This window comes from Cryptomeria japonica, chromosome 9 (genome assembly GCF_030272615.1).
Source record: "Cryptomeria japonica chromosome 9, Sugi_1.0, whole genome shotgun sequence".
Lineage (NCBI taxonomy): Eukaryota > Viridiplantae > Streptophyta > Pinopsida > Cupressales > Cupressaceae > Cryptomeria > Cryptomeria japonica.
Window position 1 is genome coordinate 746,744,212 of NC_081413.1, and position 27,042 is coordinate 746,771,253.

Sequence of the window (27,042 nt, forward strand, 5' to 3'; positions counted from 1 at the left end):
TGCCACACACTACTCCAAGTTCCCAAGGGTCACTTGAGAGCATGGGTTGGAACAAAGATAAATATGATGCAATAAAAGTGCAATTGGAAACTTATGGTTCTATTGTACCATTCCATTCCACATAGCCAAGTAATTCTTTTTATTATTTGTTTTAAAATATATATAGCTTGATTCTTTGTCTCTTGAATTTTTATATTTGGATGCATGTCGAATTCAAATTTATCTACAATACTTGTTTTATTTAATTTATCTATTACATGTGTTAGGTCTCCTTATTGGCAAAACATGGTTGATGCCATTATTGTATGTGGGGAGAGGTTCAAAGCCCCTAATGATGAAGAGATAAAGGGCCCCATTTTGTCACAAAAGGTGCTTGTGAAAGCCACAATAGAGTAGTGACAAATATGGAGGAAGGGTTGCACCAAGATAACCGATGGTTGGAGATATTGAAGAAATAGAAAATTGCTAATTTTTTCTTATTTCTTCCTCAAGCGATTGTACTCCCTAAAATGCATTGATTTAGTGATTTATATTTTTAATTTATGCTTTATTGAATTACTGATTTTGTTTCTTTCTTGCGTGGCATGATATTCATCAATTCTATTGATGGTTCAAGAAACACCAAAAATGTTGAATTCCTTTCTGAAGTTTTGGAAAGAGTGTTAGCTGAGGTGCTTGAGGAGAATGTGGTGCAAATGGTTACAAATATTGAAGCAAATTAAGTTGTTGCAGGTAGACTACTGATGGACAAGAACCCATCATTGTTTTGGACTCCATGTGCTCCTCATTGTCTTGACCTCATATTGCAAGATCTTAGCAAGATTCCATGGATCAAAGCATGTGTGGAGATAGCAAAAAGTATTTGTAAATTCATATACAATCACACATGGGTCCAAAACCTAATGAGGCAATTCATAGGGCAGAAGGAGTTGGCTCGTCCTAGAATAACTCGATTTGCAACCAATTTAAACACATTACAATCCCTACTTTAAGAAAAGGGATCTTTGTGGTGCATGCTAGTTAGTGAGGAGTGGACTTCCTCATAATATGCTAAGACAAATGTAGGGGTTGATGTAGCAAATTGGATTTTTGATGAGCAAGGCTTTTATATATGTATATGCAATTTTCAATTTGAAGAACAAGTTATATATATATATACAATGTAGTGTACTTATTATTTCTTTGATTCACAATATAATATGTCTGATTTTTTCTTTGCTGCAGATGGAGAGAGAACATTAATTGATTTCGATGCCCTTCTCCAAGCAAATGAATCAGGTTATATATGGCAGTGAGGCGAGACCAAGTGTTACCTTGGTCGGTTATGTCCTTTGGACATAACCGATCAAGATGACCCTTGATTGCGCCTTTTGATTACCCAAACCACACATTGCTAATTAACCCGATATAAATCGATGCCATTACATGTTTCATATTAACCGATATGTGTATCTGTGTCAATGCATAACCCGATAATATATATCGGTAACTATGATATCCTTAACTGATTCCCAATCGGTGACAGTTAAAAAGGCCCGATAACTATATCAATCGGTGGCAATAAATAAACACATACCCGATAACTAATCGGGGTATTACTAATCATCTCCCTGTATTGAGTAGGATCAGTGGATTGTGTATTAGATATCCTGAGTCTGTATTTACCAGGTACATCAGGGATTTACAAACTCAGATTGGACTGGAAGTGTGACTGACAGGAAAAGCACTTCAGGGTGTTGCTTCAGTTTAGGTTCAGCCATGATATCTTGGATCAGCAGAAAACAGTCTTTTGTAGCTAAGAGTTCCACCGAGGCCGAGTACATTGCAGCTTCCATGGCTGCTCGACAGGCAGTATGGCTTAGGAAGTTGCTTGTGGGATTGTTTGGTGAACCTATGAAACCCACTTTCATCCATTGTGACAACCAAAGCTGCATAAAACTTTCTGTAAATCCAGTATTCCATGACAAATCCAAGCATATTGAGATTCCATACCATTATGCGCGAGACATGGTAGATAGAAATGTGATCAAATTGGAATACGTTAGTACAGGAGATATGTGTAGGTCTAGATCAACTTTCTCATATTTGAGACCAAGGTTTAGAGTACCTTGTAAGTATCTCATAATGTGTTTCACTGCAATCAGGTGGATCTCCTTAGGCTCACACATAAACTGACTTAACGCATTGACTGCATAATAGATATCTGGCCTTGTATTTACCAAGTACATCAGGGACCCAGTCATCTGCCTGTATTGAGTAGGATCAATGGATTGTGACTCTGCTGCTGCTTGCTTAAGTTATGTAAATTTGTCTCCATGGGAGAGGTCATAGGTCTGCAGTTTAGCATTCTGAATCTCTTCAAAATGTCCAAGGTACACTTACCTTGGTTTAGTATGATGTTATCAGAATTTTGCCATATTTCCAAACCTAGGAAGTAATGGAGTCCCAAGTCCTTCATATCAAATTCTTTAGATAGATCTTTCTTGCATTGATCTATAAGGTGATCTTCTCTTGTGATTAATAAGTCATCAACATATAGAATCAATATTAGCATATCACCTTTATTTTGTTTGTAGTAGAGATTAGGATTTGCATCATTTTTAGAGAAGCCTAGTTCTGAGAGATAGGTGTCAATTCTTTCATACCAGGCTCTGGGAGCCTGTTTAAGCCCATAAAGAGCTTTCTTGAGTCTACACACATGAGACTCTGCATCATGAATTTCAAATCCTTCAAGTTGCTCTAGGTAGACTTCCTCTGAGATCTCACCATTAAGAAATGTTGTCTTAACATCCATCTGGTGCACCTTCCACCCTTTTGTTATTGCAATGGCTAGTACTGCTCTTACTGAGGTATATCTGGCTACAGGTGCAAAGGTTTCTTCATAATCTATCCCTTCCCTTTGAGAGAACCCTCTAGCTACAAATCTGGCCTTGTGCTTTTCAATACTGCCATCTGCAACATGTTTGATCTTGAAAAGCCATTTAGATGAAACAACAGATTTCTTAGTAGGCCTAGGAACAATCTCCCAAACATCATTCTTCATAATGGATTGATACTCTTCAGACATGGCATCCTTCCATACTTGATGTTTAACTGCATCTGATACATTCTTTGGTTTAGCTTAAGAGAGATTTTCATAAGGGCAACATAGCTAGTGAATTTATTAGGTCTTTTGCTTTCCTTGAAGGAGCAGCAAACTTTTGAGCTTCTGCTACAGTCTTGGTGGCCCATAGTGGTCTTTTCTTGAGGTTTTCTCTAGGTGGGTTTTGAGTTTCACCTATAGTTTCCTCAAGATTCTCCCTCTGAAGCTCAGGAGTAGGATCTTCTTCTATGTTAGGAGTAGGGATATAGATTTCAGGCTCTATTGTACTTTGGGCTCTTTTGAAGGCTAAGTCTTCTTCAAAGATTACATCCCTACTAAGTTCAATATTTCTCTGACCTTGAATATAGATTCTATAGGCCTTGGATGTTTCACTATATCCTACAAGTATTCCCCTTTTTCCAGAACGTTCTAGTTTCAGTTTTTTCTCTTTAGGTACATGTATATAGACAGGACACCCAAATATCCTAAGGTGGTTGATATCTACCTTTATTTTGGTAAAGACTTCCTCGGGAGTTTTATCTTCAAGATGGGAGTGAGGACATTTGTTTTGTATATACACAGCAGTGCTAGTTGCTTCTGCCCAAAGATTGATATTTAGATTCTGATCAAGAATCATGGCTTTGGCAGCTTCTACAATTGTCCTATTTTTCCTCTCAGCTACCCCATTTTGTTGAGGATTATAAGGTATTGTTAACTCCTCCTTAATCCCTGAATTTTTACAAAAATCTTTAAATAATTCTGATGTGTATTCCCCCCCATTATCAGTTCTTAGGGTTTTAATTTTATTTCCTGAGTAGTTCTCTGTTAGTGATTTAAACTCTTTAAACCTATTGAGGATCTCTTCTGATTCTTTACAGTTAAGAAAGTAGATCCAAGTTTTCCTAGAGTAGTCATCAACAAATATTACATGATACAAAAATCCCCCTAGAGAGGGTACGGACATAGGTCCGCATACATCAGAATGAACTAACTCTAAAACTTTGCTTGTCTTCCTAGTACTATTTTGGAAGGCACCTTTGGTATTTTTACCTAGGGCACATCCCTTGCATGCCTCTGAATGATATTGCTTCAACTTAGGTAGACCTGTGACAAGGTTTCCCATAGATGATAAAGCTCTATAATTCAGGTGGCCTAGTCTTCTATGTCAAACTTCATTTGCATTTGTCGCTTCATGAATTAGGGCTAGGTTGGGCTCTGTGCATAGCTCATACAAATAGCCTCGTCTTTGACCAATGACTTTAGCTTTCTTGATGGAAGAATTCCTTGGCCAAGCCAACACCTTGTTTTCCATGAAGGTTACTCTGTATCCATTATCTTCTAGTGCTGATATGGAGACTAGATTTCTCTTGATGTCGGGGACATATAGTACTCCTTCGAGTTGCAATGATATGCCTGTCTTCAGTTTGATGGTGCAGGATCCAATTCCTCTGACTGGATGTGAGGAATCATCTCCGATAGTCACTTCCTCATCATTCTCCTCTATCATGGAGTCTAGCACTTCTCTAAACCCTGTAATGTGTCTGGATGAGCCATTGTCGATCACCCAGGAGTTAGACTTGTTTGTTGCATGGCTTGTAAGTGCTGAGTAGAGGACATGGTTCTCGGAGTCATCTTCTCTTTTGGATATTCCTGCTTTGGCAAATGTGACTTGATGTTTGGCTCTCTCCGAACATTTTTCAACATAGTGCCCGAATTTGTCACACCTATAGCATTAAATATGTGATAGGTCTTTCTTTGAAGTGTTCTTGCCTTGATGACCTTTCCTCTTCCTAAATTGCTTCTTCTTGGTTTTCTTATTTGTGTTAGTATTTAGGACTTGAAGGTCTTCATCTATGTTCTTTTGTTTTATTCCCATCTTGTTCAATCTTGATTCTTCTTGGAGACAATCATCTCTTAATCTTTCAAACTTAGGATATTTGGACCTTGCACTGATGCCTTGGACGAATGTACTCCATCCACTAGGCAACCCATCTAGAGCAATGAGTGTTAACTCTTTGCTTTGGATCTCGTAGAGTTGCTAGTTCATCTCTTAGGGTTGATATCCACATAAAGTAGGCGTTGATTGTCTCCCCTTTGTTCATGGTGATATGATTTATCTCTCATTTTAATGTCAGAGTACAACTTGCATTTGATATCTCAAATGTGCTTTCAAATGCTTTGAACATTTTATAGGCCGTCGGATGTTTCCTTATGATGGGCATTATGTTGTTTCTCACCCCATCAACTATTATTTTAATGGCCTTTTCATTTCCCTCAATCCATGCTGCTTTGTCAGGTTCATTTTCAGGTTGTGCATTTTCAGTTTGAACAAATGAATCCACTTTGTTCTCCTTTAAGATCATCTTGATTCTGAACTTCCAAGCTGAAAAATCATCGCCACCTCCGAGTCTGTCTTCGAATCTGATAGTGCTGGCCATTTGAGAAATGTGATGTAGTATATAACCTTGTTCTTAAATTATTCACAAAATCGAATAGCCTTAGGTTCGATCAACTATAGCTCTGATACCAACAAGTTATATATGTAGTGTACTTATTATTTCTTTGATTCACAATATAATATGTCTGATTTTTTCTTTGCTGCAGATGGAGAGAGAACATTAATTGATTTCGATGCCCTTCTCCAAGCAAATGAATTGGGTTATATATGGCAATGAGGGGAGACCAAGTGTAACCTTGGTTTGGACATAACCGATCAAGATAACCCTTGATTGCACCTTTTGATTACCCTAACAACACATTGCTAATTAACCTGATATAAATCGATGCCATTACATGTTTCATATTAACCGATATGTGTATCGGTGTCAATGCATAACCCGATAATATATATCGGTAACTATGATGTCCTTAACCGATTACCAATCGGTGGTAGTTAAACAGGCCCGATAACTATATCAATCGGTGGCAATAAATAAACAAAACATACCCGATAACTAATCGGGGTATTACTAATAACATCCGACAATATATCAGTGGCGTCATTATTAAGTGCAATTTGATAATTATGAAGGGGTTCAATATATTATAAATCATGCATATAGAAATGATATATCAATATATATTAATATACATATGAAGTAATAATAATTACTTCATATATATATTCATATATATTTATACATCTCCAAGATCGTACATATATATCTGCATTAATGCCATTCTTCATTTGATGTAAATGGATCTGTATTAGATTTTATCTGACCGATGCTATTTGCATAACCCGATAATATATATCGGTAACTATGATATCCTTAACCGATTACCAATCGGTGGCAGTTAAACAGGCCCGATAACTATATCAATCGGTGGCAATAAATAAACAAAACATACCTGATAACTAATCGGGGTATTACTAATAACATCCGATAATATATTGGTGGCATCATTATTAAGTGCAATTTGATATTTATGAAGGGGTTCGATATATTATAAATCATGCATATAGAAATGATATATCAATATATATTAATATACATATGAAGTAATAATAATTACTTCATATATATATTCATATATATTTATACATCTCCAAGATCGAACATATATATCTGCATTAATACCATTCTTCATTTGATGTAAATGGATCTGTATTATATTTTATCTGACCGATGCTATTTGCATCAACAGCTTCTAGGTACCGATTGAAGAGATCATACAAGTAAATTCAATTCTACAATATATTTTTATTCATATTTTTCTTTTAGTTGCTTACTTTTGTTCACACTTACTGTCATGTCCCTCGTTTGAAATCCTAATTTTGGCATTCCCCTCCCAAGGATTAGCTCCGAGAGATTGCCCAAATTTGGAAGTCTCCTATGGAGGCAAATTTGGAAATAAGAATCAACTGTTATAGTATTGACAATCATTATTAGGTTATAGGACCACTTAATAATAATTGCAATAATAAACTGAAATTTTATCGATATGTGAATAGATTGGGCTAACCAACCAAGGCAAGAATACAATGATAAGAAGATGGCCTCAATTGAGTGCATTTAGTCATTTTGAAATACCAACTTATATCAAGGTATGAGGATCAAATATGATTACAGAGATATCAGGTAGGCATGGGCAAATATCGATTATATGTGAGTTCCCAGCGGCTAACATAACACTAAATAATACCAATAATAATTAGATCAATATCTGAACCGATGTAAACCCAATAGTAATGATATCGATTACAATATCAATTAAGATAGGCATACCAAACTATTCATTATAAATTAATTGATATCATTATGGGAGGCACAATAATAATCAGTAGTCAGCAATTACAACCTGTAGATATCAATTATGGATGAAGGGAACAACTAGCAAAATCTAATCAATAGTAACTATCATGAAAGGATATACAATGACTTGAAGGGCAAACAATATTATCGATATAATGAATTAACTTGTCGAATGATCAAGGAGATCAGCACGTTGTTAAGAGATCATTCATAATCAATGAAGGATAATGCATCATGACTCCCCTTAATTATATTTGACTAGCCACTGATTAGTGACAACACAAGGGTCAGCAATCAATCAAGAATAAGAGCAATGAATGCTTGCAAGTGATGACTGAAGGTTAGCAATTTGTTAATAAGAGGGATCGATTATAGGTAAGAGCAATGATCAAAACAAGGCAGCGATCAAGAGCTAAAACCGATCAGCCAAAAACATAAAACATGTGATTTACTTACTCTTATCATTGCGGGTCAAGGAGGATCTGATTATGGATTAAGAAATCCATAATCAAAAATTAATTCAGATTACAACCTTAATCATCAGTTAGTAACTTAAACTCATGCAAAGGATGTAATTAAATAATCATTAAGAACCACGATTAAAGAAGTGGCATGACCGTCCAAGTCAGAAGATGCAACCAAATAGTATTGAAAGATTTTTAGTAAGGGTCACATTCTCACTCAAAGGGGAGGGGGGAAGTAGAGGAGATAATCATAACATGTTAGTATCAGCAGTTGGACTGATTGTTACAGTTGATATGAAAGGGTGTGTCTCTTGCCAAAGGGCATACACGATGAAGAGGTGTGAACCCTCTCTCTCATTCAGAGATATGAAGGAAAGGAATCAAAGCATCCAGGGGCAACACCATTGATCAGATCAGACCAGAACTGATATAGAGAGGGAGAAAATAACGAAAGAAAGAGGCAGACCATCTTCAGGGAGATAATCGGGCCAGCAAATACGTCAAAGATTGACTCTGTTTCACCCCGAACAAGTAAGGAAAGTACTTCCCTGCTTAATAGAATTCACAGCATTAATAATATCATATTATTCAGATCAGTATCCGCATTAATAATGCTATATCATTCAGATTAGTATCAGCATTAATAATGTCATATTATTCAGATTAGTATCAGTATTAATAATATCTAGAATGCTGGTAATGTTAAGTGTATATTTATAATGAAATAATACTGTTCTGGAAGTTTCTATACACTGTGTGAATATGTCTGATTTCTTATACAGTAGATGAATGCTGCTTGCTCAGTGAGGAGTTTTAAGAACTATTAATATGTCCATCTTGGCGGGAGTATGGAGAGGATTTCTAGTGGTGACGAGGGGCTTTCATGTGGTCATTGGACCCATGAGGTCAAGGAACCAGTTACTTTCTCCATACCAGTCTTACTAAGTTGAAAAGGATATAAATGTTAAAGGTATAAAGCTTGGAAGGATAGCAAACAGGCCGCCAAGTCTAGCAAGGAGGTTAGAAGCAAGCATCCCTTGGTCTTGGTAGACAACGGACCCAAGCTGTCCGTCCAGAACTTTTATACTTTCTCTCTAACTGTACATTAAATAGAATTGTGTGTGCTGATCAGAAATAAATATGTTTGTAGTTGTGTATGCTTCCTTGTGGTTGCAGGTTCTCTCCAATCCAGTAACCCACCCTTCTGGAATAAGGTATGTTTTGAGTCTTACTTTGATTTTTCCAAATGCTATGAATTGAATGTTAAGTGATCAATCGAATGATATAGTAATCTTTGGTTCAGAAATTCACTATAATAAGTTTAATCAGAGTTTGTCTCCTAAATTGAATAAGTTGTTTTTAAATTGCAAGTGTATTGAGTAGACAATTATTGTTAAACAGGCTCACTATTAGTAGGGGACATTACACTTACTTATGTTAATGTTTCACAGTCATTGCATTTCATGGAGAATTTAGTGGTTCTCCTACAGGTTGTTGATGGGGAGAAGCCCACAATGAGTTACGTATACGAGGTCATGGATAGGGCCAAGCAGGCCATTAGATCCATTTATGCGAGATTTGACAATAAATATCTCCCCATTTGGTAAATCATTGATCAACGATGGCACCTCCAGCTTCACAAGCCCCTACATGCAGATGCTTATTTCCTCAATCTAACATTCCAATTTTGCCCTAATTTCAAGGTGGATGAGAAGGTTTCAAGTGCACTCTACACAGGCATAGAGTAGATGATGCTTGATTCTGGGGTTGGAGCACAAATAGTCACAAAGATTGAAATCATTAGACTTGCACAAGGAGATCTCTTTTCTCAAAATATATGCAAGGCAACTCGGTTGACATTGCAGCATGGTTACTGGGAAACCCATCTCCCACCCCTTGAGGCGCGTCTCTAAGATAAAGACACGCCTCTGGTACAAGAGACATCTCTGGAAACTTCCTAACGCATAGAGTGTTTTTGGCAGCCGTCTCCAAAGTCACCCAACCAAAAATTAACGTCTCCTGCCAAAAAACTTAGGGTAAAACACAATTAAAGGCAAAAAAGGAAGGCAAATAAATAAAATAAGCCTACAGAAAAGCAAAGTCGTAGGGAAAAAACTAATAAGGAAACTGTGCCACAAGAAGACAAAAATCCATGAGAAATCCTATGATTGAGTTCCTGACAGTGTAGACTTTATTAGAGGGGCATAAACAGTTGTATGATTGGATCTACTGACAGCGTAGACATTTTTAGAGGGACATAAACAGTTGTATGATTGAGTTCCTGTCATTGTAGTGGCCTAAAGAAAAATCGTCTTTACCATTTAGCCGACAATATCAACTGTGCTCAATACTTATATTACCTTACTTTCACTGAAACATTTAAACTGGCTATCGTACTAGCAATTTAAGCAAATTTTTGTTCAATTTTTGTTCAATTTTAAAGTTATTGTTAAACTTTACCACTGTTTTTCAATTTGCCTTGTCTAGGTGCGGAGTTCAAGGAGAGTTTGAGTCTTGTAACACTAGTCCCACCACTGAGAGCACACATACCTTTATTGCACATGCCATTTTTTAATATTTTATCACTTTTAACCAAGCTCCAAAAGTCCTCCAAACCTTTCAAAACTACCTTTATTGCACATGCCATTTTTTAATATTTTATCACTTTTAACCAAGCTCCAAAAGTCCTCCAAACCTTTCAAAAATGTGAGTTTTGAAGCAATATAGCAATAATTAGGCCCTCACTATGTTTTCTGATTTATATTCCAATAGAATGTATTTTTCATTTCAATTTTATTTCTTTATCCTTTCTTGAGCTTGTAAATGAAATTAATATCATTTTGAAGTGTAAAAGATCATTTTACACGTTTTAGGTTTAAGCGTTTTGATATTTTTTTGCTCTTTTTCTAGTTTTTCCATCTACTAGTCAAGTCCAAGTTTTGCAAACAAAACTCATCAAGTTTGGCATGTCTAACTATGCTCACCAAGTACCTAGATCCAAAGGCTCAAGGCCTCTATTCACTTTGCCCACCTTGCGAATTGGCAATTCTAAGCAAGTCCTAGTGAGTCTTCTAACTATGGTTCTAGTTACTTCCACATTTATTGTTCTATTCGTGTTATCTAGTAGATTTTTTTTTATTCGTAAGCTAACCATAACGGAGCTATACCCCGTAAAATTAATAATAAATAAAAACGAATAAAGTGCACGCCCTTTAAACAAGGGTGCATAATGATAACGACTTTACTCAACTATCTATAATGGTAAATAATCTAAATTTGAAAGATCCAACTTAACATGGAGGCACAAGATCGTGATCCTAGAATTCACCCAATCATTGTAGGGTGCAATCAAACATTTTAGGATTTTTCTCCTTTTTTGGAAGATCTCAATGACATCAGATGCACGAATTTAATAGAAGACCTATTCCTTTTAACTTCTGTCCACTCTTGATGTATCTTTGTGTTTTGCTTAAATTTCCCTGTTGATGAATTTCCATTTTCTCTAATAACACCACTCGCAAGGGAAGTCATAGATCCTGAGGAATTTGCTGAATTATCTGAGTTTACAATCTACTTTCAACTGAGAAATTGATGGCTATATACACCAATGAAATGTAATGAAAAAATCATCCAAAAAAATCAAATAATATTTTATGTTTTTTATATTTCTTTGTAGCAATAATTTGATCTGCAATACAGTTTCCCGCTCTATCATTTTCAACAAATAGGACTTTTGACACTTGACCCATCTATACTAAGAAATAAATTTTCAACTCAATCAAGACCACCGACCACTAGACAACAATAAGATGACTTTCAAAAAGGTTTAAACTCATACCTTCAAAAAGCCATTCACGTCAAATACGTTAGATGATCACAACAAAAATAAACTTGGGACAAACAAGGGCCAACTCCATTACATTAAGGTAGAATCTAATGATGAGACAAACCCTAAAGAACCTAAGAAGAAACAAGCTCCAACGAAGCACACCATCAATCATTAGCCCAAAGAAGTTGGTGGATAAATATGTTCATGAAATGCAATGATTTTATTAAAAGAATGAAAGTATACATATAGCATTCATGAAGACAATGTTTCTATTAAGAAACAATCATAAACTAAAGAAAAATAGAAACTAACTAATATGTACAATAAATTACATTATTGACCATTAATAATTTATAATAAAGATATTACTCTAATACCCTCCCTTAATGGTCAATCTGTCAACTACACCAAGTTGCCCCCTAAATTTTACAAACATGTCCGGGCTCAAAGACTTGGTGAGGATATCTGTTGTTTGATCCTCCGTCAAAACATAAAGCAACTGAACTGATCCGTCTTCAACCAGCTTCTGAATGAAGTGACAATGAAGTTCAACATGTTTGGTTCTCTCGTGGAAGACCGGATTCTTGGCCAGTTTGGGAACCCCTTGATTGTCACAATAAAGGGGAGTAGAATCTGCTTGAGACATTTGCATGTCCGAAAGCATCCTTCGAAGCCAAACTGCCTCACAAGCTGCCTTAACTGTTCCTCGATACTCTGCTTTTGTCGAGGCAAAAGCCATTGCTTGATGCTTCTTGCTAGTCCACGTGACTACACCAAATCCCAAACTAAAAAACATACCCAGAGATTGATTTTCTATCATTACCGGAACCTGCCCAATTCGAGTCTGTAAAACCAATGAGTCTAGGATTGTGACTTCTATTCTACAAAAGACCAAAATCAAAAGTGCCCTTCACATAACGCAGCACACGCTTAGCTGCTACCCAGTGATCAGCCATAGTGGCTGTCATGAAGCATGAAATGTAGCTCACAGCAAAACTGAGATCAGGCTTAGTAGCGGTAAGGTAGATGAGACTGCCCACCAGTTGCCTGAATGTTGATTCATCCACCACAGGTGAATCCAATTTGGCTGTCAACTTCAACCCTTTCTCCATAGGTGTAGATGTACGTTTGCAGTCTTGCATCTGAATCTTGTCCAACCCATCACGAGCATACTTTGACTGAGATATGAAGATACTACCTTCAGTCTGCCAAACTTCAACACCTAAGAAATAGTGCAAAAGTCCCAAGTCTATCATGTCAAAGGATTGACACAAACTCTGTTTCATCTGATTGATCAAAAGTGCCCAACTACCAGTGATAATGAGGTCATCAACATAGACAACAATAATAAGAATATCATCACCAGTGTTTTGGCCATACAGATTAGAATCAGATGGACTCCTCTAAAAGCCATGATCTGTGAGGTACTTGTCTATATTGATGTACCAATCCCGAGGAGCCTATTTCAGGCCATAAAATGCTTTCACCAATTTGCACACCTGGTGTTCTTTTCTAGCAAACTTGAACCCTGGTGTTTGCATCATGTAGACTTCTTCTTGTAGCTCACCATTGAGGAATGCACTCTAAACATCCATCTCATGGGCTTTCCAACCAAATTGACCTACTAAGGCAAGGACAAGCCAAATGTTGCTCATTTTGGTTGTAGGAGCAAAAGTCTTCTCATAGTCAGTGCCTTCCTTCTGTGAGAACCCCCTAGCAACGAGACGAGTTTTGTACTTGTCAACGCTTCCGTCAGCTTTGTACTTAACTTTATACACCTATTTGCAGCTAATGGGCTTCTTCTCTAGTGGAAGATCAGAAAGGACCCAAGTGTTCTTCAAAAGACTCAGGTGTTCAATCTCCATAGCCTTTTCCCACTCAAGAATTCCTTTAGCCTCAGAATATGTTTGAGGCTCAAAAATACTATGGATGTTGGCCATGAGAGCAAAGTTGATTGTATATTGTTGCTTGCTCTTGTTTCTAGAAGATCTACCCTCGATGAGCTCATCAGGATAAAGATCACGTATGGTCTTAGCCCACCATTTAGGCCGAAGAGTAGAAGGACCAACATCAGATGCAAGACGAAGAACTAGAACAAGATCTAGAACAGGCTCAACAGGTGGACAATCAACATCATCAAGAGGAAACTTAGGTTGAGCATCAGCAAATTCAAATTTTGCATCGTCCCTCCCATTAGGTAAACCTAATTGAAGACGAACACCCAAATCAGTAGCCTTCAAAGGTTGATCCTCAAAATTCTGGACAGGCGAGGATAGCTGAAAACGTCCTCATTCTTCATCAAAGACATCACGACTAAAGATAAGATGATCGGTGTCTACATCAATCAGTCGGTAAGCCTTGTGGTTGTCACTGTACCCTGTGAACATAAGTTTCTGACTCTTGGAATCCAACTTGGAGCGCTTGGCATCTGGAATCCAAACATATGCTAAAGAGCCAAAGACTTTCAGATGACTGATCATAGGTTTGCGACTACTCCAGGCTTCCTAGGTTTGCAACCAGTCCACATTTTACGACTAAAATCATCTACAAAAAAAAAGAAATTGCTGGAACCAGTAACAGAAGGAGTATTCATTGGTCCACATAGATCAACGTGAACCAATTGTAGTACCTTGGAGGCCCGCCATGAGTCACCATCCTTGAATGGTTTCTTGTGTTGCTTCCCAACCTGACAAGCTCCACAAATTCGTTGATTTTGAATCTGAATGTCAAGTAAGCCATGAACTAAATTTTCCCGAACAAGTTGAGCAAGATAATGAATGTTCAGGTGCTCGTACTGTTGATGCCAGAGACTGCTAACAGAAGATGATTTAGCTACAAAGGCATGCTCCAAAGAAACACCTGTATCCACAAGTCTATATAGACCATGATCCTCGATGCCAACAACCACAGTGGTGCGAGTCGCATGATCAACAATCAAACACTTGTGTGAATTGAATACCACATCAAGCTGAGGAGAGTGACACATAATCTATCTCACTGAGAGAAGGTTTAGTTCCATGCCAGAAACGTAGTATATATTGAGGAAAATGAGATTCCTCCCACCAGACTGAATCTGAACATTGCCCTTGCCAACAACAATATACTCTTCACCTCCTCCAAAAATGACTGAATCAGTGAAAGGTGAGAAGTCGGTGAACCAATCACGTCGATGAGTGAAGTGTCGAGATGCACTGGAGTCTATGTACCAAGTACAAGACTTCACATGATCTACAGGTCTTTTCGCCATGAAAGCATAAAATGTAGATTCTTTCTGCTCGGAGTGCTTTGCAACATTGGCCTTAGGTCGAGGCCCTCCCTGCTTCCTCCATTCGGAAGCCAAACGATTTCGACAGAACTTTATCAAGTGACCATATTTGTGGCAATAGTTACATTGGACTTTCTTCTTCTTCGAGCTATCCTTAGACTGACTAGGGCCTTTCTGCTGAGAGGATTGGGATTTGCCTTTATCCTTGTGAAAGGATTTGGCTGCGAAGGCTTGTTCTGAGGAGGATGAAGTGGCACTACTACCAAACTGTTGTTTACAATGATCCTACTGCAGAAGTTTGGTACACAATTCTGGAAATTTCAAGTCAACATTCGTTGAAGTAATGTTGAGCGTTTTTATAAAGTGCTCATAAGATTTAGGTAGACTCTTAAGGGTGATGACAACCATATCCGCTTCCTCCATTTTCCGTCCAATTGCTTCCAGCTAATCTCGAATATCCTTAATTTTCGTTAGATGCTCCTATAAGGACATATGATCATCCATCATGATAGAAAATAGCTGGTTCTTCAGGAACAACACACAGCTTTTGTCTAATCTCATGGAGATCCTTCAGAATAGTCCAAATCTCTGCAATTGTCTTGCCGGATGGCACTTGACACAGTTGATCATCAATAACCGAAAGTTTGATAAGCATGACCACTTACTGGTTGTGCTTTTCAAACTTATCCTGATCGTCCATTTGTGGTAGGACGAGTCTCTTTACCCAAACCGAGATCCTCGAGGCGACGACATTCAAAGATCGTCATCATCCACTACTTCCATGTATTGTAATTTTTATCGTTAAATTGCTAGCTGCCTTCCAACATTATGTTGGTCAAACACACCATCTTGCACGCTTTCCGAGGCACGGAAAACGAGAATCACTAGAGGCAAAAAAACTGATTTCTGGAGAGCACGAATCCCAATGCAAAAATTGAGGCAGATTGAGGTACAACTTTGAAACTGAACAAAGTACGTCTGGCACAAATCCCAATGCACAGATTTTTGACAAACCCAAAAAATTGAAAAACCCACAATTATTTTAGAAAAATCTTCAAAATATAGATAGAAACCTGTCATATCATGATTTCAGACACCTTGCCCATGTGAGTTGCAAATCCCAATGCAGAAGCTCAATAAACTAACAAGTTCATGCCCTGTACTCACTATTTAAAATTTCTCACAAGTATTTGTCATAAAATGTGATGCTTTGGTAGAGGGAACTAAAACAATATTTATGCAGAATCAGTACCCTATAGCATTTGAAAGCAAGAAGTTAAGAGATGTAAAGAGGGGTTTTATTGTCGATGACAAGAAGATGCTTGCCATCAAGTATGCTTTGGCTATGTTTAGGCAATACTTAGTTTATGGAAGATTTGTGATATGGACAGATCATTACAATTTGAAAGTTCTTCCTTGGCCACATGAACTGAATGATCAACAACAAAAACCAATTAGTAAGCTTAAGCCATATTATTTTGATATAGAGTACATGAAGGGTAAATTGATTGTAGTTGTTGATGATCCTTCTCAGATGCCTACCCTCTATTCCCTTTCTGCATGCTGGAAGGTTTCTATCATGGTAGTATATGCTAAGAACACATTTACTACAAATATTCTATATTTAGTAGTAGATGGTCTCATTTTATATGACAGAATTTTCCTACTTCGCAAATCTCTAAGATGAAGTGGAAGATTTTAAGATTTCGCATGATGCACCAATGCTGAGACACCAAAGATCCTACAAGACTTGTAGGCATATAAGAGAAAGATTATGTTCAAAGAGCCTTTAGGAAGATGTTCTCAAGCATATCAAGGAGTGCACAACCTACTAAAAGAATTAGAGAGAGCATGTTAATCTTGCAAGTTTGCTACAGCCTTAGCCCATTCCAAGCCAAAATTGGGAAAGTGTGTCCAAGAATTTCATCATAAGCCTTCCCAAAGTAAATGGCAAGATCTGCATTTATGTTGTAGTAGATATGTTAACTAAGTATGCACAGTTCTTTTCCATCCCTACAAAATTTAGAGCACATTAGTTAGCTGATTTATTTTTCAAATAAGTATTCAGGCTATATGGTTTGCCTTAGAACATTGGAAGTGACAGACAAAGTAGATTTCTCAGATTCTTTCGGCAAAAGTTAGCTTGTTTGATTGTTATCTAGCTCATTCCCACTACCAAATATCAACACCAAACAAATGGACAAACATTTTGAGACCACTAAAGGATCATCCATAACGAACTCAAAATCAACAAATTTATTTATGTGAGAGATCATTTGAGATTTGAAACATAATCTTTGTACACCTACAACCTGGTGTGACCTAATCACACATCAACCCATTCCAAATGGTGACCCACTACATTTTTGTCCACTTGGTCTTTTGGTTGTGAGTTTTTGGGTAGTTTGGCAACAATTTCTTCAATCTCCTCAAGTCCCAAGCGATGTGATAAATTTGCCCAAGTCTGGAAGAGTTTTGGTGAGACTTGGCTAAGTTTGGAAGCATGTATTGTCTATTTTAGGGTTTTTATCCTTCAAACTTAGAAATGAAGTCAATAATCTAGGGCATGGTGAAATCTGAGCTAAGCATTGAAAAGGCAATCTTTCAAGGAAGCTACCAGTCAAATTTGAGTGATTTCTAAGGACTTAATATTTTTAGTAAGTTTCACTATGGCTCTAATTGGCCTAATTTTGCATTTAAACAAACTTACTATTTTTAGCAGTGTCTATTTTTAGTAAGTCTCACTGTGTCCCGGTTTGCCCTAGTTCGGTGTTGGTAAAAATTTACTACTTTTAGTAAGTCTATTTTTGGAAAGTCTATCCTTGGTAGGTGGCAAAGCATTGACTGCAGAATGATCTTGGATTGTTGATCATCCAATTCTAAATCCGGAAAAAGATGGGCAGGCAAGTGATCAAATTGTGACCAAGTCTAGAAATCCTCCTTGAAAAGACAGCATGAAGAAATCTATTCTTGGGCACAATTCCCAAGAACAAGAGGAATCTTCCAAAATGCTAAAATCCTTCACCTCATTCATTCTGCGCTCAACAAAAGAGAGTGGGCACACTTCCCTAGGCAAGGAGGAATTCATTCTCCATCCCAAAATCCCTCTCCAAGCCAAAGATGCACATTTCCCTAAGAGAGGAGGATTTTGTCCCTTCTCCAAAATTCCTCCCTAACCCCCCAAATGCACCTGGATAGGCTCCTTGGGTGTATTTCCCTAGGAGAGAAGGATTTTGTCTCTTCTCCAAAATTCCTCCCTAACCCCTCAAATGCGCCCAAGCAGGCTCGTGGGGCACAAATTCTTGGTAGAAGAGGATTATTCCTCGCAAGCAGAATTCCTTCTCTGGGTCCAAAATGCACCCTTGCATGCAAACAGTTTTGGAAATCATGAAAATGAGTAAGTATAAAAAATTATTCTTTCACATCAGGAATGTGCCCACGGTTGCATGAGACCATGGAAATGAACAAAATGTCAATGGCATGGAAAATCCATCAGCACATCCAAAATGTGCCAAAGCCAAGAGAATCCTTCCACAAGAACAAAATCGGTGCCCAAGCACTCAAAATTCCTCCTTCAGGATTGATATGCGCTCAAGGATTCCTCAAAAATGGAAACTCAAGAATTTTACTAAGGCAAGGAAATCCTTCAGGATATCTCATATGCGCCCAAGATTCATGAAGCATAACTCAAGACATTATGGAAGTTCCTATTTTTGAAGTCAAGTATGACAGGTTGGGTCCGCCGGAATGACAAGTCATCTCCCTCTCATTATGGAAACACAAAGTGTGATTGGAATGGATTCAATGCAGTTGCTAAATTTATCCTAGTACCAACTTAGCAACTTGATGGACGAATTTCCTATTTAAACAAGGCTTAAGATTTCATTCTTCAAATCGCATTATGGGAGAAATTGAAGCAATAGCAAGGCATGAAAAGTGACTAAGGCGTGACTTTTCTTTATTGAAGAATTCAAATCTTCGGAGGTTTTATTTATACCAAGTCTGGAATATGCAACGTGGAATTCTTCCAATGAATTCCAAGATTTCCTTAGCAAGAATTTAATATTAATTATTTTATTTTGCAGGGTCAATCAAAGTAGTGAACACTTCCACACAGACACAAATCAATAATGAATATAAAGTATTCCTCCCCGAGTCAAAGATCATTTCAAAGTGGAGAGAAGTTAGTGACATCAACTTGGGAGCATTCAAATTGGAAGAATTCAAAAAGAGAATATTTGGTCAAGACGGACATCCTCTGTCAGTTGTCGCCAAGAAGATAATCAAAAGTGGAATTGTGTCAATTGCCAGATTTCCTCCTACCATCCAATGCCCAGAACTGATCATCAAATGTGCAAAACACTATGATCCCAAGAGAAGAGCAATCATGCCACATGATGTCAGGCTCTTGGCAAATCTCACTGCTCAAGCAATTGGCGAGGCTTTTGGGATTCCCACATTCCAATCCATGATGTTCAAGACCAAGGAAAGAGCGACTATGATCTATGACTCCAACATAGAGAGATATGCTGGAACCAACAACATAAAATGGATGCAAAAGCCAAAGCCTCACCATTCCAAAATGCCCAAGCAGCTCACCAGCATGGACTTCAAACAAGAATACGGTGATCTTGTGCTAAGGATGAGCCATTCATTTTTGAGCCATGGATGATTTACTTCATTGAGGAAGTAATGGATGCCATAAAGATGGTGGATTGGGGGAGGATAATCAGTAACAACTTGGACAAGCAGCTAAAGAACTTGAAGCAGTCCTCATCCTTCTACATGAGCTCGTACATCGTCTATATGTTGGCAAGAATGGGCAGGTTCAACGGATTATCAAGTAAAAGAGTTATGGGATGTAGTCTAGGGCAGTTAAAAGTTCACGAATGTAATCCACAGTTGCACATGTACAGCACTACTTATTTCAAGAAAGCAAATGACACCTTCACTAAGCACATTGCTCGATCCTTACAAGAAGGGGGTCACACAAGGCTATCACAAGAGGCAAGGAAGTCGGTAAGGAAGTTCAGGGATTGGTAAATCCTGTTTCTGAAATTCACTGACATCCACATACAAGGATTCTCTTCCCAGCCCTACAGGCTACCAAGATACCCAACAGATAAAATGGTGCTACTGGAAGTAACAAGACAACTGACTCCTTATGACAGAATTCAGAAAAAGAAGAAGAGTGGGCTCAAATTTTCGATTGTCAAGGGAGATTATGATGAATTGTGCCCATCATTAGCAGCAACAGAGAAGTCAGTGGAGGAATTGCAATTCTACACCTCAAACCCCACAGTGCAAGATCGGATTTTTATCCATATGATATGATAAGAATGGTGCCTGGCATAAGGTACAGACATAGGATACAACTACAAGATTACTGGGCTAACGCAAAGGATGATTATGAGATCAGGAAAAGAATGTTTTCCAGATTACCTCTTAAGTTGATAAGAGTATGTGAAATCATCCAAGTGCCAAATTGGGTAGAAGACGTGAACACTGTCCACCCTGATTATGAAAAAGAAAAAGATAAGCCAATCCAAGCACCTAACTGGTCAGAACCAGAAGTTGTTGATCTGGAAATCCTAAGCCGGCCAATTATGAAATTCACAAGGCACTGGGTTGAGCATCACATCAGTAAGCTGAAGGCAAAGAATGCCCACCTAACCTATAGTTTGATGGGAGACGTGGAATCCCAAGATGAGGCCATTGAGGGGACATCAAGAGCTCAAGCAAGAGAAGAAACAATTCCGCAAGGAAGGACAAATCGTGGAAAGGAGAAAAGCATCCCCGGGAGTTCACAGCTGAAGAAAAGGCAATGCCAAACAGAAGAACCACAATTGAAGAGACAAAGGTTAGAAGAAGCACAATCACTTGATAGCTCTTCAAGTGTGTTGGAAGTTGACATCTTCACAGAAGAAGTAATAGGAAAAGACCAAGACATTTCGTAAGCACGAGATATTCTTAATGTCAATGCTCCCCGAAGACATGTTCATCAAAGAAATGAGGAACAAGAACTTCCTCCAAATACAGAACAACATGTTCAAGATTGTTTCAGAGAAACAACAATGGGAGACTTAGGACCCCTTGATGAAGTAACACAAGAACAAGAGCAGCATGAGATACAAGATCAACATGCAACTGCTCTAGATTGGCTAAAAGAAAGGATGAGGAAAGAGCCAGAGGAAGAAATGGATCCTGCACTTGAAATTGAAAAATTTCTAAGCTGGATGCACAAACCAATGGAAAAGCGGCAAAGAAGTTCTGTAAAGTCACCAGAAATGATTCAGGATCCAAGACTTTGCATGTGGTTGTGCCCAAGGTTGACAAAGACAAAAACGAGATCACTCCAGATGAGTATGATGTTACAACAATTGATTTGGGACGTGCTATCAGGGCACAATTGATGGAGGATTTTGATGAATCCTCCCTGGCACTGAAGGAACAAGTGAAGAAAGTGGAAGAGAAAAATAGGAAGTTGAGGAGTGGGAACAAAGCTTTATGTGAATATGTACGACACTCAATGCGTCCGTTCAGAGAGAAAGTTCAGACTTTTGTTCCTCCCTCTTCTCTTCCAAAGGAATCAGTGGATGGACGTGAAGGGATAAGGAAAGTTGCCCAATGTTCTAAGGAATGGGTAGAGAACATCTTCACTACAGCTTGTAAATTCATTGAAGACTTGGCTCAATTTTACTAGAGAATCTTGGCTATCCTTGGCAGATTAAAAAGCATGAACAATTCATGGGAGGATGTAATGTCCCCGTCAAATTAGACTTATATTGGTATTAATAAAATGAACTTTCTTTATATTATATCATTTGATGGCGTGATATTATAATAATGGTTCTTTTCAATAAAGATTAACATTAAATATTAGTTTGCTTAACTATTACCTAATGTTTAATCAGCGGGAGTTGGTTCCTTACGGGAATTTCCCTATTTCTATCCTTTAAATAAGATTGGCCAATGAAGCGGAAGGAGAACTTGGATGAATACAAAACGGTGAAGACCAATTGTCTATCCACGGGATAGCAACACGATTAGAATAATTCCTTTCACCAGCTTCATCTGGCCTATTGGAACTACGTAAGGTGGTCCATGCAGCATAATTCAGTGGCGTGTATGCAGTGCGTGATACGTATGAGCCCAACAGAGTTGAAAAAGGTTTAACTCGAATTCCATTCTGGATTAGTGAGCAAGGTGTACAGATTCCGATCTGTCTTGCGTGTCCAAAATGTCGCGCAACTTCCTTCCGTCTCTTAAACCCGACTTCGGGTGTGATCCTTGACGGACCGGCAACTTCCAAACCTGCAACGCGTTCCATGTAGCAACCCGATATCGAGTGTGATCGCGTGGCGTCATTTCCTTTGTTTCGCATGAGCCATAAGGCTGGCAATCCCAGAGCGTGCCCTACAGACGCAAATAACCTCCACAGAAGTAATGGTTGTCCTGAGGGAAGCGGATGAATATTCACTGAGGTGCGGTAATGGTATTGCATTTACATTGTGTACATAGCAGTGAGCCATTGTTTTACAGTTGCAGGGAATGCGTAAGACTACCAGCGAATGAAGATCTTCAATTAGTCATCGGCCAACAAAGTACAGTTAGCTATCAGCCACGAGAATGGGAATACACAACTCCAGTAAACTTCAGGTGCACTGTATGATGCCTCTTTGAATGTTGATTTAAGATTAAATAATAAATGCTATGTTCACCTGAAAGTTAATTTGAACTTAATAAATTAGACTGTTCCATAGACAATTTACTGTTTAAACTGGGCAAACACCTCTATTTGCAAACAGTCATAGTGAGGGATTTTACAGAGGATACGCACATCTATCAAGACATGACTATTACATGTCTTGAGGCATTGATGGAAATCCCCAGGCAGGCGTTAATAGATGGAGAAGTCATCAAAGAAAATGAAGCATATGACTTCCCTCAGTGGTACTATGCGGTGAATACTAGGAAGGAATTCTTCAAAAGATCAAATATGGAGTCAGCTCTATTGAAGACAGCGATCAAGAAAATTCAAGAAGAAATCCTCAAAATTGTCGAGGCATTGTTTGCAAAAAGACTAACTGACGAGGAGTTGACAGTGGATAATTTGAAGGACAGGTTGTATGAATTCTTCTTCGTGAAATCCTTCTTAAAGGGTCATCTAGAAAATGTTTCCTTATTCTCGAGAATAATGCACAAAACCCAGGAGATAATGCCAAGATGGGAGAATGTTTTCTTCAAGTGTGAAAAGGATATTTAATGCAAAGTGGGTACCTTATTTGGGAGTGATGGATTATTTAATGCAAAGTGGGCATGATTCCTCATTTATTGCCATGCCCACTACTTGGTGATACATATGGTTATTTTGGGTCAAAACCCTAATTAGGGTTTTGCATGAAGGAATATTAGCCATTGACCTCAATGTAATCTTGGTCGTCCATTTTCATTCTTGGGGCCTATAAAAGGGGTTCATCCCTTCATTTGTAAAGGAGGGAGAATTTGTATGAAATTGTTGCTATAAGCTATCAAGATAATAAGAGTAATACATTGGAATTTGGTGTTTACTTGTGTTATTTTGAAGTTTGCATGGTTTCTCTTCCTCAAGTAGTTAGATATGTTTTCAAGCAATTAGATGAATGAGATGGATAACTTTGTTTCGTGGTAAGAATTAAGATGATTCACTCATACCTTTTGCAAGTAGATGATTTATATTTGCAATGCAAGGTTGGATAGAGCCTCTTATATGTGTATGTTTAACTTTGATTATCAAACGAGCATTGTTCTTTGATGGTGTTCATTGATGATATGAAAACCTTTTGCACAATCCTTGAAGATTGCACCTCCCTTTACGTAGTTGTCTGAAGTTGGCAAAACAAAGTGTGGTTGATTCCACCTGGCTTTGTTGTCTTTTGAGTTCTTTAGATTTTGATTAGAATCTCTTGAAACCCTTTCCTATTTACTTTCCACATATTTCAATGAGAAAATGATCCAGAAAATACTCATCATAGCCAAATCATTCGCTATACTCCTTTGAAGTCTAAATTTGTTGAGTCTCCTTAAGGATTGTGCCATTTTATGCAAAGTCCCCCTTGGATTCCCAACAAACATCAAACCAAACGAGCTCTTATCAATCACAAAGTCGCAAGTTCGCAGTTAGAACCTTGGAATTGCTTGTATGATCTTCAGCAATCTTAGCATACATGGGATTTTGCTCAAGAGAGGATAGACTGACCATTGGAAACTTTATTTTGTGTTGGTGTGATCATAAAACACTCGTCAACACAGCTTTATAGGTAAACTTCCATTAAGTGAAGTGGAGCTGAAAAGCTCAAACATCGTTTGTATGAATCTTAGAGTTGTGCCACGGGTTGGTGAGGTGCATTATGACTTGCAGCTACCAAAAAAAAAATTAAACTCACAATGTTTCCCATGTCTTATGCCTCAAAAGAACTTCCAGTCAGCATATTACACCTTTAGTTGATTTGCAACCATCGGATGATAAAGAAAGCTGATATTGTGCTAGAAGCCATAATTGATACCTAAGAGTAAAAACTGTGGAACAGAACAATCACAATGTACCTAGATCATTGGACAAACCTACCCACAAAAAACACTACTAAGGAGGGGCTAGAGATATTTTAACACCCAACTCTACATTACTTGTGGGCAAGCAATTTTGTGAAGGGTGGGCATGTCAATCTTTCAACTAGTGCAACTCACATAGGCCAAATCCTTATTTACCAATAACAATAGACTTTTATTTTCAAAAGGGCCATGAGTTGGGAAATTAGAAGCAAAAATAAACTTACATTATGTTTCAGCATGTGATGTAATGGGTTTTGATCAAAGAATGTTGTAACCCCAAACACTTCAGAACTTCATCATGTCAAATTCTAGTAAGTTTATATGGTTGATTCTATGACAAGAAATTAATGAGGAATTTCAAGAAAAATGGGGATATTTCAAAAGTAAATCTCATTAACATTTTAATTACAATTTTGGAAGAGAATATGGGGTATTGGAATTTCTGCCCTCCTGATGCTATAAAATATGGTACCTGTCTAGCCTTGGGGACAACTACCGTTTTTCATATAATATATGTCATAGCTTAAGCCTTGCATACAACGATCAATTCAAGGACAAAATCCTTTGGATTTGAAGATGGAAGAACAAAACCGAAGGGTTTTGTGGAGATCAAAGAGCAAAACAGATTTGGTTTTCCAAGGGTAATCTCATCTAGAGGTTGTCTTTGAGCTGAAAACTTTTGTAATTTATTCCAGTAAGTATTTGCATTTGGAAAAATATCATATTATGATGGCAGATTTGATTCATATTTGCACATTGTCTTTTTGAGATATTCCAGCTTATTTGAATATTAATAGTCAGCTCCAGCATATTTGTGAAGTTTCAATTCATGCAATCTATATTCGTCCACCCTATGCTCTCATCTCACCCTGACAAAATCTAGGTAATTAGAAAGTGTTGAATAGTAATATTTACTCAGCATATGCTCTTACTATGTGCCCTCACAGGATTTTGGTGATCAAAAAGTAGGAAATATTTTATATTAAAATTTGTTCAGCCCATCACATCAAAATCTGCAGTTTTGTGAACATGACATACTATAAAAAAGTGAGAAAACTTGAAGATTCATTTACAATGCATAGAATTGGTACCTTCAAACGATGCATTCCTAATGGCGGTCTTAATTCTCCATATGTGGTGGGAAGAACAGTTGCATCAGAAGATACATCTAACAGCTCTAGCAATGGACCTGCAAAAATATAGAACAATCAAAGTAAGGAGCCAGATGCGTGAAGAAACTTCTTGTGCATTTCAGAATCAAGATTATGGTCATATCAATTGTTGTTAAGCACAGATAGCAAGGGCCTAATTTTATTTTGAAATATATCAAATTCTGAAGTCCAACATGTAGCCTGAATTGAATAATATAAAACTGTAAAATCTTTTGATCATTAAGTTGATTTCCACAAGGAAACAATGTAAACAAAAATTAACATTTTACAGTATACAACTATGAAGAATAAAGACAACATACCTCTCTAACTCATGAAATCATAAGCAATCAAAACATTATTTTGTATTGGAAACTATTATCAGACACATCTCATTGTAAAACTAAAAGTCACAAAATCTACTCTGGCACGATGTATATAAACATGATTGATGAAGGGTCCCTCAACTCCAAATGAATTGGAGCATGTTTAGAAAGCAAAAACCGATATTTGGATACGAATCAATTAGCTATAGCTTTCTGGATTGTAGTAAACATCTATATTCCTTAACTCTTAAGGGTCGAAGTTGATCTAACTTTGTTTGTTTCAACTCCAATTCTAAATTGCATTTATAAACTCTACTCTCCAAGTTCAGGGCTCCATTTCTAGTGTCTTTTTCATCTTCTCCAATAATATCTGTCTTCTGCCCTTTTAGTATCTTTTGCTTCTTCTCTGTCACGGATCTGGCTCTGTACATATCTGTTCCCTAGTAACCATTTACATGTGTAAGGGTCATGTTTGAAACATCAAAGAGTAAAAGAAAGAACAAGTATCTATCTAAAGCTATTTTACACAAAAGAAAAAATTATATTCATGGCAGCAAATGAACATAGTAGGTAGATGGGACTCAAAAGTGCAGTAAATTAAAATAACTAATCTGAGTGCCAAAAGAACTCCAACGACCAATTTTAAAAAGAAAATCCAAAACTAGAGAACTAAATAAGAAAGTGGTTAACCCAAACAGGTAAGCCCTAAACAAAACAACATATATATACATCTATTTTTACAAAAGAATGTTGTGAAAGAAAGAAACCATGCTAAACAGCACAAAGAGAACCACCAATAGAACCAATACTCTACTGCATGTGTAATGAAAAGTCACCAAAAAACAGCCAATTTTCAAAAAAAAAACTTATTTTAAGTCTCAACCCCTATGACCAACATGATTGCAAGAGCTATTTGAAAGATGGGGACTTGCATTTGTCAATCCCTTACAATATCCATTCAAGAAAAGGGAGATGTTTATTTTTGTTGCTTTCATGTGTATATGTAACCAAATGGTTAGAATTCAAAACATTATTACACAATTCTTTAATAAGCATGCCAGATTTTATACAAGAACAA

At 37.5% G+C, this 27,042-nt stretch overlaps 1 protein-coding gene across 1 annotated transcript in view; it reads right to left on the reverse strand.

The window, feature by feature from the left end:
• The window catches only part of LOC131068458 (uncharacterized), a 191,677-nt gene that overhangs the window by 68,347 nt on the left and 96,288 nt on the right, over window positions 1-27,042 (reverse strand). The window contains exon 11 of the mRNA XM_058003640.2: window positions 25,579-25,676. Within this exon, the coding sequence (XP_057859623.1) occupies window positions 25,579-25,676 (98 nt within the window). The remainder of the gene's footprint in view (window positions 1-25,578; window positions 25,677-27,042) is intronic.